The sequence below is a fragment of the Peromyscus eremicus genome, chromosome 18, assembly GCF_949786415.1.
Source record: "Peromyscus eremicus chromosome 18, PerEre_H2_v1, whole genome shotgun sequence".
Taxonomy (NCBI): Eukaryota; Metazoa; Chordata; class Mammalia; order Rodentia; family Cricetidae; genus Peromyscus; species Peromyscus eremicus.
The window spans coordinates 29,914,633-29,932,414 of NC_081434.1; the positions used below are offsets into that span (position 1 = coordinate 29,914,633).

Sequence of the window (17,782 nt, forward strand, 5' to 3'; positions counted from 1 at the left end):
TTTGGATTTATAGACACAAAAGTAGACCCAATGGACTACTGGCTCTTGTATTTCTATCTTTACCTAGCTATGTAATTTGATAATTTATATAAACTTAATACATTGTTTTTATCAGCTGTTGAATCTGCTTTAGCGTACAGTTAAAATTAGTTTATTCTAAGTCATGTACGTAATCATTGCCTCATAGAACTGGTATTTGTTACACAAATCTATGACTTCAAGCCAACCTACCTCATAAGGGATATTAATTTTAGCAGTGAGTTTTATATAGTCAAGGTATAGTTATTTTAAAAATTAATAAGTTAGGCATGTTTTCTACACAATAAGAATGTATATGTGACAATATTTAAAGTTCTTTTTTCTATGCCGTAGCTTGAATTTGTATGCTCCTGAATTTGTGTTTTAAAACTGTCATCCCAATAATGTGGGGTAGGGGATGGGCCTTTGAAAGTGACCAGTCTCAAATGGGATTACTGTCTTTATAAGAAGACACTCTCTTTCAGTCTCGTGAGACTAAGAGCTGACATCTGGAGTTCAACAGATGTCAACTTTCTGGTGAGGCCCTCCCCAGAAAGTAGCCATGCTAGCGTTCTGATCTTAGGCCAGGAATTTTTTTTCAAACCTCTAGCTCATGGGATTTTGTTATGGTAGAGGGCTATGACACTAAAAACTATTCCCGGGGAGACTTCCCTTCCTCCCAGAATCACAGTGGGAGTTTCCTCTTCATATGGTCCTCATAAGTAGGAATGGTTTTGCATTACCTGGATGTACTTATGCTCCGCCAGCCCACCAGGCACTCTGATGAGTTTGTTGTTGTCCAAGTGGAGTTCCCTCAGATGAGGAGTGTTGGCCAGAGTGCCATTGTCTACGGCAGAGATGCTGTTGAAACTCAGCCCCAATCTGCAGAAGAGAATAGAAAAAAAAATAGTGTGCACAGCAGTCAGGAATCCCTTTCTTATGGACTGTAGGTAATTGAGCAATTGATCATACATTACTTGCTTTTGCATTGGCTGTTTCTCACTTTTCTGAGCCTAGACAAAGACTATTCTCTCTCTTTCTCTCTCTCTCTCTCTCTCTCTCTCTCTCTCTCTCTCTCTCTCTCTCTCTCTCTCTCTGAGTGTGTGTGTGCGTGTGTGTGTGTGTGTGTGTGTGCGTGTGTGTGTGCATGTTTGTTTGTTTGTTCATGTACATGTGCAGGTGTGTGTGTACTTGCATGAGGTGTGTGCTAAGTTGCATGAGCATATATATGTGTATGCATGGGTTCAGAGGCCATATATCAACACTGGTTATCCTCCTTCCTAATTTTCTGCCTTAGTTTTTGAGATAGTCTTTGACTGAACATGGGATCAGTAATTTGTCAAAACTAGCCAGGCAGCAAGCTCCTGGGATCCCCTTGTCTCTTTCTTCCAGGGTAAATGCTACGATGCCTAGGTTTTTATATAGGGAACCCCGACTCAAGTATTCATGATGAACAACATTGACTTGACCAACAGAATCATCTCCATCACCCTAAAGCCTATTCTCAACATCTCAGCTCAGTATGACCTTTATTGAGACTCCTGAATGGATACCTCTAATAAAAATTCTTCTGTAGCATTCTGAAATCATCTTGGAAAATATGAAAGGCAATGTTATGACTTGATTAATTCCATTCCTCTCCTTTGATATAGAAACTGTCTTGTAGTGTAAATCAACTCCTAACATAGAATTAGTGTAGAATGTGACATAGTCAACAAACAACCATGAATTGATTTCTACATGTAATAAACATGCAAATTCATTTGGTAAAGAACAAAGGTAAGAAGGTAAGCCTACCTTCTAGAACAATAAATAGAATTAGTGTGCTGTCTTGGATAAAAACAAGTTCTCCAGTGACCCTTTAGTGAAAATCTGGATCAGCTTGGTGTGAGTTTCACTTCCTCCCACTCAGACATCTGAGTCATTTCTCTATGCTTTACAAGTTTCATTTGGTGGAGGTTTTGGTTCATATGTCTTAAATTAAAGACATAACAAATGAAGATTCTATGATATTAATGGGATTCCAAGCCAGAAGAAGTTGGCTTAGAGGCATGACTAATTCACTAAACATTCTAGGGACAAAACTACCCAAAGCAGAAAGCTGTTAATCCATAGGGCAGATACCAGGATGAGGCCACAGAATAATGAAAGACATCTAACAGCTGCGGGGGATGAGGAGAATGTTTATCAAGTGTCTTCCCATGCAAAGGAGTGGTCTGGAGGTTGCTGAATGATTTCCTTTGCCTTCAGGTAGGTCCAAAGCTTGAGCCCACTGGAACTCAGATGCTGGCCTTACATAAATAAAGCCTCCCAAGTATGGTCCTGGCTTTATTTTGAAGTAATAGTTAAAATGTGCAGATTTTAGTACACAAATAGCATCACTGACTATCTTAACTACTGATTATTAAACTGGCATTTTGGCTGAGAACATTTAGATTTTCTCCTCATCTTAGATGCCCATTTATTATTTATGGCCTTCTCATTTTCACTTCAGAATTGTGGCTACTATACCTCATGACACTCCAAGTCCCCATTATCAATTTTGCACTAGAATGTTTTTATACTATACAATTCCAAATAACTTTTTCAAGATTAATGTTATTTTAAAGTACTTGTTTATATATTTAATCAACAGGTGTTTTTGAGAATCTAAATTTCTCCATGAATTAAAAAGGACAGTGAAAAACCTCAAAAAAGATATTGAACATTGCAAAATATTTCTACTATTAAAGCACATGATGACACACATGCATATGTATGTCATATATATATATATATACATATAAAACTATATATGGACATGTGTGTGTATAATCATTTATATTCTGTACTTCACAAGAGTAATGTGTGGTAATTTCTTTCAACACAGCCCTGATAATAAACTGGAACTGTGCCATGAAAAGATGTTCTTTTTCTTTTCACAGGTTTTCTTTTCTTTTCTTTTTTTTTTTTAATTTTCAACACCAACTCATTTGGTGTGTTCAAACATCACTGAATAATAATAATAGGGGACACAGTGATTTGATGGTTTAATGAAGAATTTTCTCTGGATTCCAAAGGAAATGGATTTGATACATTCAAGAATTAGGAAACTTGGGCTGGAGGGATAGCTCAGCCGTTAAAGGCTAGGCTCACAACCAAAAATATAAGAATTAGGAAACTTGACCCTATAGATAATAGAAATTAAATGGAATTCGTCATACACTTACCAAGAAACCTGAATTTTTTATTAGTCTTTTCATAATGTATTAGTACTTTAAGCTTCTGTTTAAGAAGTTATTCTGAAAGTAATATTTCGATGTTCATATAGATGCCATTTGAATACATTCTCAAATTTGAATTAACTTGTTATAGTTTTCTTAACTTTCTCCTTGATCATGCTAAATTAGAATATACTAAATGGACATTTCATTTTTTTAATTGAATATGTTTTCAAAAGATCTATAAACAGCAAAATATCCACAAAATATATTATCAAGCTTGTTGTCTATAGTAATTGTAATAGTTCATTGACTTTTGTCAAGAGTGCAACAGATAAACTGGAATTTTGCTTTGAAAATATTTTAACTTGTGATAGTTTGAAAAATAGGTAAAGCGTCATGCTTCTAAAGATGAATAACACACCCCCTCATCATTTTGATAGGAAGTAATACATTTTCTTACTTAGCCAAATTAGTCAGTCCTTTCAGGCTGGATGCATCAACTTTGGTGATCTTGTTTCCATCCAGGTGCAGTTCAGTGAGAGAAGGAGGGAGACCTGGAACATGCAAACAGATGCTGGCTCAGCTGAGAGGCATCATACCCACAGAACATCTTTCCATGGGGATGCATACTGTCAATTTCTAAAAACCATTCCAAATCATCTTGGGCTTCATCTTTTTCCTTCTTTCTTTTTATGATAACAAATACACACTTTAAAGGGATGTGACACTTGACTGCTTCTACCTGAGAGGGACTTAGATAAAATTATGAACTCTTTACATCACGTGACAGATTTTTTTTTCTGTTGGTACCCGGAGGATGGAAGTCACACGTCGAACCCCTTCCTGCTCTTTCCAACTGTGTCAGTGAGCTCACACTGCTGCTGTTTTATGAACAATTGGGGTGTTGGACAAAATGAGGAGGTGAACATTGGAATTGTAATGGAAGGATTCTGCATGAGTATTATCAGCGAAGTCTGTATATAAATGGAAGCAGATATGTCATTTACAAGTATTAGTCATAACAAGCACTGGTGTACTGTGCTGATGTTGGGCCTTTGACGTGACTTCTCTGTAAGTGTTGGATGCCTCTGCACCATGACTGTGCAGCAATGGCAAAAACGTACAATGGAAGTGGTTCTCAACCTTCCCAATGCTGCGACCCTTTAATACAGTTCCTCGTATTGTGGTGACCTCCAACCACACAATTATTTTCATTGCTGCTTCATAACTGTAATTTTGTTACTGTTACAAATTGTAATGTAAATAGCTGTGTATTCTGATGGTCTTAGGTGACCACTGTGAAAGGAATGTCACAACCCATGGGTTGAGAACCTCTAGCTTACATGGCCCTACTACATCCAGACTGTTTCTTTGTAAGAGGGCTGTGAAGAGCCCTATAATAAGTAACCCGACATTCGTAGAGACCTGGATAAATAATCTGACATCCCAAGGGCCACTAAACTCTCAATAATACTTCATGAATGGTTGCTATTTCCAAAGATTTAGTAATGTAAATAATAAGCAATAATTGAATTTATTTTCATTTTTCTGTGTCTGCTATGTGTTTATATAGGACTGTGTGTTTATATGGCTGTTGAAAATTCAGTGTTCCACTGTAAAGAATAACAACAGTTACAAACAACACAGTAAATGGATGCATGTAGATCTTGTACCTGGTTGAAGCAAATTTCACTTTTCTTTGTCTATAAAGACACATAATAAGGAAACAACAGATTTCATTGCTATAAAATTTGCATTACACCCACCAAATTATGTTAATGATTGTATTTATTGCAATAATTCTTATATGTTGTTTTTAAAATTATTAAGGTTGTTTGTAGATGAATGCTTTAAGTATCAGATACTATGAAAACATGAAGAAATAAATAAATAAGCAAACTTCTACTTGCCCTGTCTCTGTTATGTACCAAACATTGACCATGTTACTTTTCTCAACGACATTAATTTTCTCAATGCTAAAAATAATGAAAATCAATTCCTTTTCTTATTAAGGAAACAGAGACTAAAAGTTGTAAATTTAAAAGTTTTAAACAGGAAGTGTGCTATTCTTCCATCTAGATTGGGGAATTTAAAACAGCATTCTCTAAGCCAGAGGAAATTAAATTATAATTGAAATTTTCTCATGAATAAATATTATGAAATCACAACTACTTTTGTAATAAGATATTTCAACCACTGGCATCTTCTAGATATAAATAAATAAAAATTTACAAGTCCTCCTGAAAGTGTGACAAGAGTGTACTTAATGAAGCAAATCCGAGATGCCTCCTTCCCTCTCTAACTCAATGAAGTTTTGTTGTTGTTGTTTTTTAAGCAGTGCCAGTGGAACACCACTAAACTGTTCCTCTATTACTGTGTCTTGGCTCCTAAATGCCTCTTTCCAAGATCTCAGTTTCCAAAAAATTGGAGCCAGGAAGAAGTCTGAATATGAAGGAAAAGGTTGCATTATTGCAGATAATTCAATTTAAAATGATCCTCATCATCCTTCCCCACAGTGATACTTGGCCAAAGAATCTGTTCTCTGGTGACATTTTTTTTTTCCTTCAACTTTTCATTTTGGAGGCAAAATAAACAAAGATCAGCTTGGTATAGGTGTTTTACTTATACAGTACAAGCCCCACTTTTCTCTAGTAAGCCTCATGGCAATGCTAGAATGTACTTGATATTAGTACTTACATTTGTAGTTGACTACATTCGTGTATTACAAATGTCAATACTTAGCCTAAAGTCAAAGAATAACTGCAACTCTGTGTTATACCCTTTACTGGGCTGGTCTAACTCAAAATTACAATATTATAATCTCTATACTATATTGACTTTGCACTTCCATGACTTATGGGAGAAAAGATAATAAGGCATCTAGTGATATTCAGGAATAAGATTCCCAGCCTAAGAAGGACAAACTCACAAATTAGAAAAGTACATGTATATAGAGATGTATATGTATGTATGTGCATAAGGAAGAAGACCTAAGTCAAATAATTGATCCTGTGAACTCTGAGGTCTTCCATCGAAATCTCAACTCCACCAATTCTCATCTCTAAGATCCGGCTCTTTCCTTCAACTTTCTGAGCCTGGATTTTCTTATTATAACCGGGACAATACTACTATATTGTCCCTATATATATAGGGACCCCTCAATCCATAAAATATGTCTGACACAAAATCTAGCACTTGTGGGCGCTTAATGAATTATATTGTAAGTTTTGTTTGATTGTGAGGAAGTCCATACAAGCAAGCCAGAAGTGGTAAGAATTTGTTCACAGGACAGAGAGGACAGATACAAAGTAAAGGGAAATGAACACTAAATGATGAAATTTGTCACTGAGAGACATTTTGGAGCATGCATTAGGAAAGACAGTAAAGTCAAAGCCAAAATTTGTCCCTAATGCAAGTGATGTGTGGCAGCAAGTGATTGGAAATTTTCAACTGCTTTATTTCCTACAGCTTAAGGATATTATGGATATATTGGGTATAGTTCGTTAAAATATTGTATATATTATATAATCCATATATAATGTAGTATATATGGATTCACATTTGTCAATGTGTGTAGGTATACATACATGCATTTGTCACTTTGTATCTGGAGGATTGGTACAAACTGTCTGGGTAAGGCAAAATTTGCAGTTGTTCAACTCCATTGTATAAATAATATATTTGCATAAAATCTATGCATATGTGTCTTTATCCTCTAAATTACCTCCTCTTATAATTTCTAATAAAATTTAAATGCGTTGTGAATAATTGTTACACTATACCATATTGGGAATAGTGGCAGGAATAGTTTGCCACTAGAAAAGAAAAAAATCTTTTAAGTATTTTTGATCCATAATTAATTGAGTATATGTGAACACATATATTGAATTTCCCTATGCTTCATATAAAAAGAGCATTTGTTGCAGGCAAGAAATTAGAGACTCAAAATAAATGCACTTTTTAAGTTATGAATAAATATGTGTTTATCTAGTTTAGCTGTCTTACTCATTAATCTATCATTCAACACACCTGTGTGTGTGCATGTATGTAATGCATGTATGTATGTACCTGTCTATCTCAATAGTTATTTTGCAGGGCACCAAAACCACCCTCTGTATAAAAAGACTGGTGTAGGCAAGGGTTTTCAGAAAGCTTTCTATGATCTAAAAATAACCAGTGTTTCCTGTAGATGAGAAATTGCACCTAATACCCAGTTCCAGAGACAGGCACCTGTGCTGAAGAGGGCAGGGGTGAGGGACAGGCGGGAAATATGGAGTGACTTTTGTAAGACTGAACTTTGAGAAGAGAAGAACGTGAAGTTCAAGGCACTTCTTTTGGGTGTTTTGCTGCCTTTGCTGGTTCACCAGGACAGAGTTCGGTGTGGCAGCAGACGCAGCGGTGACGACATTGATCACCCTTCAGTGTTCCGGCTCTGGTTGTCCCAAGGAAAGTGTCTCTTCCTCACTTATGTCTCCAGGTGTACTCTGTGTATGTAAGCTTAAAACTTTAACACATTTCCGAAGAGTAATAGAAGGCAATATTAGTCCCCTCCTTATCTAGACCCATATGTTCTACTTAATTTTGAGACCCCAACCCTAAGAATTTGAGAGTCCTCGAGCCAGTTAATGACAACTTGAATCCAAGCAAAGATTCTGAAGTCTACATTCTTTATGATGACCATGATTAAGTCAGCAGTTGGATCACCTTATTGAGATATGAATGAATGGAAGGTTTTGCAGTGACAAGAATTCCCTGCAGGATTAGAAAATCAAAGTAAAATTTGGTTCAGTTACAGAGATACTGCCAGGTATGAGTATAATCTTTTCCTTTGCTTTTTCAAACAAATTACTGATGCATTCTTATTAACTGTATTTTTTCTTTAGGAAATCATAAATGCAGAATACAAGCTTACTGTGCCTTAAGTTACATCTTAGAAGGGATTTTTTTTTTTTTTTTGGCTTTTCGAGACAGACTTTCTCTGTGTAGTTTTGGTGCATGTCCTAGAGCTCACTCTGTAGACCAGGCTGGCCTCGAACTCACAGAGATCCACCTGGCTCTGCCTCCCAAGTGCTGGGATTAAAGGCCTGTGCCACGGTCACCCAGCCTCTTAGAAGGGATTTTATAGAAGTCTACCTGTGTTTGCATAACCCAAAAATCCAGTAGGCCCAACAGAACCACTTCCAGGAATTGAGAGTTCACTGAAGGTACATTTGCCACATGTATCACAATTTAAATCTCCACAATCATTTTCTTAATGTCAAAGCTCTTAGAATTTGGTTTCTCAAACTATTTTTGGAGAATTTTCTATCACCTTGAGGAATAGCTGTGATGTTGGTGTCTGCGATGCGGATGTACGAGAGCCTCTTCATTCCCTGGAAGGCTCCACTTTCAATTCCAGAGCTTTTCAGTGGGTTGGTGCCCAGTTCTACAAAGACAAAAAGTATGAGGCTCTTAGAGGACATTTTAGGATATCTGTGTCTGCTTCAGTGAATATTCTAGAAAAATAATATTAGCTTTTAATGACTTCTTGACTGAGAAACAAATTTTAAAAAATAGAAGGAAAGACTATTTTCTTTAGAGATATATCAAAATGAAATGAAACTTTGTCCTACTAAAACAAAGACTGGTGTGATGGCATGGGCCCCAACACTCATGGGCCTTGGGCAGGAAGATCACTCCCTATTCAAGAGCAGATTGGGCTATACAATGGATCCCTGTATGAATGAATGAATGAATGAATGAATGAATGAATCAATCAATCAATAAATCAAACAAACAATAAAAGTATTTATGAAAAAGAATAGCAATGGCACTATTTATAATTTCCCCAGAAATGCTGAGTTGGTGTTAATAAATCATACTTTATGTTATAAATTTCCTAAATGTTGCTAAAGAATTTAAATCTACCATTTTGCAAGCCAATTGTAAAATCACATTTAATAATCATACACCCACCAAAACCTTATAAAACATTTTTAGAAAGGAAATAAACTACAAGTGAACAGTACCCAAAAGATCTCCGCTATAGAACGGTTGCTCCAAAACTCTCTGATTAAACACTGTCCATCCTGCATCCTGCTCATATAACCAAGTATACTGTCTTCCCTTCACATTCTCAGATCATCAAAGAAGAATGTCCCATTTCTCCCGGAGCTGCGACGGCTGTTCACACAACCCTCAGACACACGAGTCTCTGACTCCGTCCCCTTTTTGCAGCTAAGGTGTACTTGAAATCCATTCATGAACCCTAAGGCCTGGTCCTCAAGCTATAATCAGATCTGTACCTATGACAATCATCTGGTTCAGTCCGTTGAACACGGTTTTCCGCACTTTGCTGATCTCGTTCTCGTGGGCGCGAAGCTCCTGGAGGGTTTTGGGCATTTTGTCCGGCAGTTCCTTCAGCTGGTTCTTAGACAGATAAAGCCTTTCCAGTTTCACTAGAGGTGTGAACGCCCCAGAGCTGATCTTGCTGATCTTGTTGTTGACAAGAATCAAGGTCTGTAAAGATTGAATAACACATTACCTGAAATCCAAAATCGTCCACACATACACATAAAACATCTATGGAGTCAATTCATTCTTTTCATGAATCTAGTACAGAAATTCAGAAAATCACAAGAAATTAGGAGAATTGTGGAAACACCCTCTTCTCATGTGCATGTTTGTGTGTACACATACTTATAATTTTTTAAAAAATAAATGATGCTAAAGAAATCACTGAATAACATCAGATTCCTAGAAACCATCAATGCCAGAGATCTCATGCCAGTATCAGCTTTTCAGCCTGTCATGAAGTGGCCTTAGGTTATACTGTCACCAGAACTGAGAAGCTGAATGTAGCTATAGTAGGTGACTCTAGGTAGAGGAGACTACTGTCGCCCCTACAGTAGAAGGCTTCAGGGAGTTGTGCTTATGTCTCTTCTATCTTGGGTTTTCTTTATTCTTGCTGTGCCCTTTGTCAAAGGGGCCTGTCAGATCTAGGAGGAAGCTTGGCTTGACTTTAGTGACAAGTGTCCTAGAAGAGTAAGTTCATCATCTAACAGTGATGCCGCTTGCAAGACAGGCTTTGTCAATTTGGAAGCCGTGGCAAGCAAGTTTGGAGTACTGTTGAGCTATTTGGGGCGTCTGCCCTGGGGCAGAAAAGGGTTGGTCTCTTTTGAGCTATTGGAGTTCTGTGGAGCCATTTCGAAAAGAGACAATGGTGCTGTGGTCAGTAATAATTTATGTAATGGTGGAAATATTGAGACTTTACTAGTGTGGTAACCCCTATCAAGAGTTGAAGCTGGATAGTGTTTTATAAATTCAAGGTGATTTCTGAGACAGTAAAATTAAAAAAAAAAAAAAAAAAAAAAAAAAACAAACAAACAAAAAAAAACCAGTCTCTATCTATGGTGCTCCTGAAGAGAAAACCTGGCCATTTAAGTTTTTGATTTTCAGTTTTAATTTCATTGTACACCAATGTTCACCAATAACCATGATTGGCATACTTTTAAAATGTACATGAATGTGTGTATAAATGTGTTTGGGGTCATTTTAGACTATATAAAAGCAATCATTTCTATGTCTTTTTTAAAAAACCTAAAATCCAAGGATTCAGATAATCTTTCCCAACATAATATTTTTTATTGATTATTGATTATTTGGGAATTTCACATCATGCACCCTAATCACACTCACTTCCCAGTTCTCCCAAGTCTGCACCTACAGCCTGGTGACCTCCCCCACCTCAAAAAAAGAAAAGAATAAACAATGTCCAATTTGTGTTATTTAAAGAAAAGAAACTGTACTCAAGATTATCCTTGGCAGGCTTATCTAAACTAATTGAAATGTTAATTTTAAGTTTTTAATTAAAATGACGTGAGTTTGGTGCTTTCAAATGTTAATTATCAAAACTCTGACTGAGAAAAAAGTCTGATTACAAAACTTAAGAAAGATAATGTAAAGATGGCTAAGTACATATTTTTATTATGTGCTCACAAAAATCTGAACTGCTTTTGCTAGACAAACTTAAAATGTAAAAAATACAAAAGATTAATTTATACAAAGAAATGAAGTCAATTTACAGTAAGCCCATGATCATCTTCATAAATGAATAGAAACCCAAATCATTCTAAAATCAAGAATAGGACAAGAACGTCCACTCTTTTCATACATATTAAACATAGAACTTGGGGTGCGGGAGGGAGCGCGAGAGCGGCGGTCGAGCCTCCGGTGTCCCAGGCTAGAGGTGAGCATGGCAGAACAGGAACCCACTGCTGAGCAGCTTGCCCAGATAGCGGCTGAGAATGAGGAAGATGAGCACTCTGTCAACTACAAGCCCCCAGCCCAGAAGAGCATCCAGGAGATCCAGGAGCTGGACAAGGATGATGAGAGGCTGTCTCTGCAGACCCCAATGTCCCCAACGTCATTGTGACCCGCCTGACCTTGGTGTGCAGCACCGCACCGGGCCCTCTGGAACTGGACCTGACAGGTGATCTGGAGAGCTTCAAGAAACAGTCATTTGTGTTGAAGGAAGGTGTGGAGTACCGGATAAAAATCTCTTTCCGGGTGAACAGAGAGATCGTGTCAGGCATGAAGTACATCCAGCACACATATAGGAAAGGGGTCAAAATTGACAAGACTGACTATATGGTCGGGAGCTATGGGCCCCGGGCTGAGGAGTATGAGTTCCTGACACCCATGGAGGAGGCCCCCAAAGGCATGCTTGCTCGGGGAAGTTACAACATCAAGTCCCGCTTCACAGATGATGACAAGACTGACCACCTGTCCTGGGAGTGGAATCTCACCATCAAAAAGGAATGGAAGGACTGAGCTCCAGCTGGGAGGCGGGCAGGGCGACGGACAGACAGAAGGACCGACATGCCCCACCCTAGACCCCTACCCACCCCAAACCAAAGTGCTGACAGGACCCTCCCTCACCATTCCTCCCTGGTCCACTCAGGCAGGCAGCTCTTCTGTCCTGCCCCTCCTCCACCTCCTGCCTGCAGGCCCCTGTGGTCTCCAGTGTCACATTGCTGCTTCTGCCTGTGCAGTGGGGGAGGGGTTCCAGCCTAGGCCTCCAATCTGCTGTGTACCTCCAGGTTCCCTTTGTCTTCCCTTCCTCAGGCCCTGGCTTCTAGAATGGAATGGAACACTGTCTGGGTTGCCCAGCCAACTTTGTCTCTGCCCCAGCTGAGCTAGGTTCCTCAGCATGGGGAAGGGCTGTCTGTCTGTCCTCTAGCCCCACCACTCCCTGGCCAGGTCATCCATCACTGTCAGTCACTGTCTAACCATGATGCCTTAACATGTGGAACGTGTGCTGGGGGCCGTCGCTAACTCTTAACTCCCCTGTCTGCATGAGCATGTGGTCTCCCCTGTCCTTGCCTTGTCTGCCATCCCCATCCTGGTGACCCACCCTGAGAGGCCTGGGGTGTGCTGCTGTTGCTTCCTGCAGGCCTGGCCAGCTCGTTCCCTTTCCCAATGGCCAGGGTTGAGGGTGGCTCCAGTAGCTAGGGGAGGGTCAATTGCCAAAACTCAATGCCTCCAGCCCCATCTAGGAGGCAGGATAGGGTGCCTCATTCCTCTGCCTTCTCTGTCCTTGTAGGCAGCACTCAAAGCCCCTGTCCCCACAGAGAGCCCCTGAGGGACAAAGCCAGCCGAGCCTTACTTGTCTCACCTGGGCCCTATGGCCTGAACCTCGTGCCTGGCCTGTCAGTATTTATTGCCTCCATTTGGGCCAGCTGGCCTGATGCCTCTGCCCTGGCTCTTGGTGCCACCATCCCTGGGCAGGCTCTCCCCGGACCCAGCCAGGACAAACGTGGGACCAAGTGCACACAGTTGGGAGCTGTCTCCTGTGCCTCCCCTCCCCATCCCCGGTCCCCGTGTGGTGTCTGCCAGGCCTCGGCCTCAACAGGCAGAGGAGCCTGTCCCTGCTTCTCTTCTGACTGGGAAATAAACACCCCTGAAGGAAAAAAAAAAAAAAAAACAAAAAAAACATAGAACTTGAAGTCTTAGCTAAAGTCATAAGACAACTGAAAAAGATCAATGGGATACAAATAGGAAGGGAACCATCTTTATCTGCAGATAAGGTTTTATGCATAAAAGACAATCCAGGCCCCATCAAGAAACTTCTACAGCAGCTAAACACTTTCAGCCAAGTAGCAGAATAAAAAATGGGCACACAAAAATGAAGAGCCTCCCTATATACAGATGACAAACATACTGAGAAATAAATCACTGAAACAATACCTTTCACAATAACTCAAAAATATTTTGGGCCAACTCAAACCAAGGAAATGAAAGACTTGTATAATAAAAACCTATAGGCCATTGGAAAGGAAGATATTGAAAGATCTCTTGTGCTCATGGATTATTAATATTGGTGCTATTAAAATGGCCATTCTACCCAAAGCAATCCTCAGATTCTAAGCAATCATTATCAAAATTCCAATACCATTCTTACACTGAAACTGAAAAACAACCTTAAAGTTCATATGAAAACAAACACACACACACACACACACACACACACACACACACACACACACACACACAAATGACAATAGACAAAACAATCCTGAATAATGAAAGAACTGTTGGAGGTATTGCCATGCAAGATTTCCAGTTGCATTTCAGAGATATTTAAATAAACACAGCATGGTGTTGGCATAAAAAAAAAAACAGACGCATTCATTAATAGAAAAAAATTGAAGACCCAAACATAATTCCACACCTCTACAGACACCTGGTTTTTAACAAAGAAGCCAAAAATACACATGGGAGAAAAGACAGCATCTTCAATAAATGGTGCTAGTCAACTGAATGGCTGCGTGCAGAAGAATGAAAATAAATCCACATCCACAACCTTGCACAAAACTCAACTACAAATTGGCCAATGACCTCAACGTAAGACCAGATACCCTGAATATGACAGAAGAAGAATTGGGAATAGGCTTGAAATCATTGGCAAAAAGACTATCTTCACAGGACCCCAACAGGGCCCAACAGGTCCCATTGAGGCATTAAGATCCATGATTAATAAATACTACCTGATGAGACTAAATACCTTCTGTACAGCAAAGGAAATTATCATGTGAGCAAAGTGGAAAACTACAAAGTGGGAAAAAATCCTTACCAATTATAAAACAGACAGAGCATTAATATAATAATATTATAGTCTAATAGACAGAATATACAATGAACTAAAAAAACTGAACATAAAGAAAACAAATAACCCAATTAAAATGGGTTTTGGAGCCTGGCATGCCTTTAGTACCCACACTTAGGAGGCAGAGGCAGGCAGATCTCTGATTTTGAGGCTAGCCTGGTCTACAGAGCAAATTCTGGGACAGCCAGGGCTATGCCGAGAAACCTTGTCTCAAGACACAATTGAACAAAAAATAGGGTTCTTCAAGGAACTTTGAGAGATCTCAAAGGATGAAACACACAAACTCTTGAAGAAATGTTCACCATTCTTAGCTAGCTATGAGTAAAATGAAAACTAAACTTGAGATTTCTTCTTTCCCCAGTCAGAATGAAAACAAATGATGATTAGGAAGGATTTAGGGAAGGGGAAACATTTATTAATTGTTTTTGAGAGTACAAACTGCTAAAGCCACTGTGGAAAAGATGTTATGGTACCTCAGAAAACTGACAATAGATCCACCACACAATCCAGTTATATACCCAAAGGACTTTACGTCTCACTTCAGAGATATTTGCTCATCTGTGTTCATTGCTGCTCTACAATAGCCAGCCAGCAGTTGAAAAAAGCCAAGCTGCCAATCAACTAATGAATGGATAATGAAAATATGATACATATTTCCAATGGACTATTATTTATCTCTTAAGGAGAATTAAATTGTTTGCAGATAAATTAATGGTAAGGATGTAGAAGCAATCATCCTGTCTGGGGTAACATAGACTCCAAAAGATAAGTATTACTTGTTTTCTCATAGATAAGGATGCTAGTTTTATGCTTTAGATATGTGTGTTTCAATTAAAATAAAGACAGAGTAACCTTTAGGCAGGTAGTAAGGGACAAGAAGGGAATCTTCCAAGTAAGGGAAAATAGAATATAGGACTGTAAGAGAGAAAGTAAAAATTGACTAAGAAGCTTAAGTAGGGAGGGGGATGAAAGATAAGGGTGAAGGAGGGAATTTGGGTAAGAACAAACAACATTAAAGGCTTTTTGAACAGCCATCTGGAAACCTACTACAGTAGAAATTTCATATATATATATGAAATTTAAATGGAGTCACCATGCAATAGGGGAGACAATGCCCCAACAGGATATCTTATGCTACCAAGTAAAACTCTCTGTGTCAGGGATAGGATACATCTTGTTGAATCTTCAGCCAATGGGGTCTTGTAGATGTTCACCCTGACACCTTCTCCAAAAAAAGACAAACAAACAAAAAAATCAAAGGATATTGCAAAGGTCACCCTACTCAATGCTAAGGCCCTGTTCCTGAAGACACCACTTACTTATGTCATCAGACATGGGGAATTTGAACTGGTGCCCAATTAGAAACTTCACTCCTACTGACTAGCATTCATGGTGTTGAAAGGTCTGATGCATGCTGTTGGAGAAGAAATGTAATCACCAATATCACTAGCTACAAATGCTGTGACCTACAACAAGGACTTACCTACAAGATATATTGGTGCAATAGTCACATATATTTTATGAGAGTAACTAATCACTTTTTAACTGTATTTGAGACCCACTCTATAAGATGGAACCCATACCTAACACCATGACCTACTATTATCACCCTGCTAAAATATAATAGCAATAAAATGACTCCAAGTGACATATTGCTATACCCATCGACCAGAGCATTGCTCAACTTTAGTAAGAGAAATTGCTTTTTGCAGTAGATGGTAATCAAGAGAGACCAACTACTGGACAATGTGCAGAGCGTGAGAGATTTTAGACGAAGTTCCATCCCTAAGTAGAAACTATATGTGGATGAGATCTGCTGGGAAAGAGGAAATCAGTTTTGTCCATTGGAGGGTTACTGGATATATCAATCACACTCCAGACCAGACCCCATGCCCAGGAGTCACTGGCCACCACAAAATGGACTCCCTGTCTTTTGTTATATTTTGGTACTTTTTGCCATATTGCTTTTGTTGTTGTGTTTCTGTTTATGTATTTTTATTTGTTGTTACTTTCTTGTTTGATCATTTGTTTGATTTTTGAGAGAGAGAGAGAAAGAGAATATAAAGTTGGGTGGAAGGGAAATGGGGAGGATCTGGGAGGACTTGTTGGAGGGTAAAGAACATAATCAAAATATATAATTTTTTAAAATAAAATAAAAGTTATTTTTTAAAAGAAAAAAATCAGTGAAGGCTTGAGCTATAACAATACAGAATAAGGCAAATTGCAGCATTTGCAGGTACTTAAAGTTGCAGAACCTTAATTTAAGATGAAACAGAGAACCTTAAATGCCAGCCATAGAGGACAGTAATGAAATCTTGACATTGTTACATGTATGCAATACAGACCAAAAAAAATCTGTTTCACTTTGTTGAATGTTGAAATATGACTTTTAATATTGTATGCATTTTTCTCAAAAGAGGTTCATGTAGGGGTTCCACTGTCCCAGGTACTGTTCTGAGCATCTAACTGGAGTCCCTCACACATTTATAAGCAATACCTAGTGCTTATGCTCACACACAGTGCTCCTAACCTTCTGGACTCATAGTCTGGCTCAAAGTCGTGTTGTGTGACAATGGAAAAGCAACCGACCTCTCTCTGCCTATGTCCTTATCCATAGAGAAGGGGTATTAAAGTGTGAACGTCCAGGAGCATTAAAACAAAGCCTCCTAAATTTGAAAACTACAACTGCAGCATCCCAAGTGCCAGCCAGATATTTGTTATCAATGGCTGATAATATTTTTTTTATTTTTACTTTAAAACCCATTCCTTACTATCTTTATTAAGTTGTAGTTTCAAAGGAGCGTATCAATGGGGCTCTATGATTATATAAAGGCTATGGATACATATACGTCTATACGTATATATAGTCTATAAAACTACTCACGCGATAACCCACAGAGTTGTAAATGCAGATAACTACTGGAGAATAAAGGACTTCTGTTTTCCCCTTAAACCTTTTCTATTTTAATCCTTACTAAACTTTTGTTTCTTCCCTTCCTTGTCATTCGGTACAATTTTCCCAACCCAAAATTGTAAGGTCTCTTTTCGTAATAACAAGGAAGGAAGACATCGAGAATAAAAGGCTGAGAGAAAAAGAGCCGTCTGGCATCCACTGAGTGATCACAGGCTCCGAAGAGCTCTCCTCTTCTTCCGATGGACACTTTGAAATAGAAAAGAAGGTTTGCCAAGATGATGGCTGTGTCGCCAACTTTCCAGAAGGAAGCTTATGGAAAGAAAGAACTTCTGTGACCGATAGCAGAAACCTTCAGCCTTTCAGAAACTGGATGTCTCTCTATAAAGAACTTTCCAAAATTACCCAGATGGTACTTATATGTCTAAGAAGTTGTAGCTTTTGTAAGGGCTTCCTTAAAAAAAAAAAAAAGATTTGGAATAAAATTTAAGAAAGAAAATTCAC

The 17,782-nt window shown here is 38.6% G+C and overlaps 2 protein-coding genes across 3 annotated transcripts in view; one reads left to right on the forward strand and one right to left on the reverse strand.

Annotated features, from left to right (window-relative positions):
• Positions 1 to 17,782, reverse strand: part of Dcn (decorin) — a 40,490-nt gene that overhangs the window by 4,993 nt on the left and 17,715 nt on the right. For both annotated transcript variants that reach the window (XM_059245189.1, XM_059245190.1), the window contains exons 4-7: positions 9,506 to 9,719; positions 8,533 to 8,646; positions 3,682 to 3,775; positions 762 to 900 (exon numbers count right to left, since the gene is read on the reverse strand). In XM_059245189.1, the coding sequence (XP_059101172.1) occupies positions 762 to 900; positions 3,682 to 3,775; positions 8,533 to 8,646; positions 9,506 to 9,719 (561 nt within the window). The remainder of the gene's footprint in view (positions 1 to 761; positions 901 to 3,681; positions 3,776 to 8,532; positions 8,647 to 9,505; positions 9,720 to 17,782) is intronic.
• Positions 11,400 to 13,083, forward strand: LOC131894864 (rho GDP-dissociation inhibitor 1-like). Its single transcript, XM_059245191.1, is given in 2 exon segments — positions 11,400 to 11,599; positions 11,602 to 13,083. Coding segments are annotated over 2 exon segments (576 nt in total). The 5' UTR covers positions 11,400 to 11,454; the 3' UTR covers positions 12,033 to 13,083.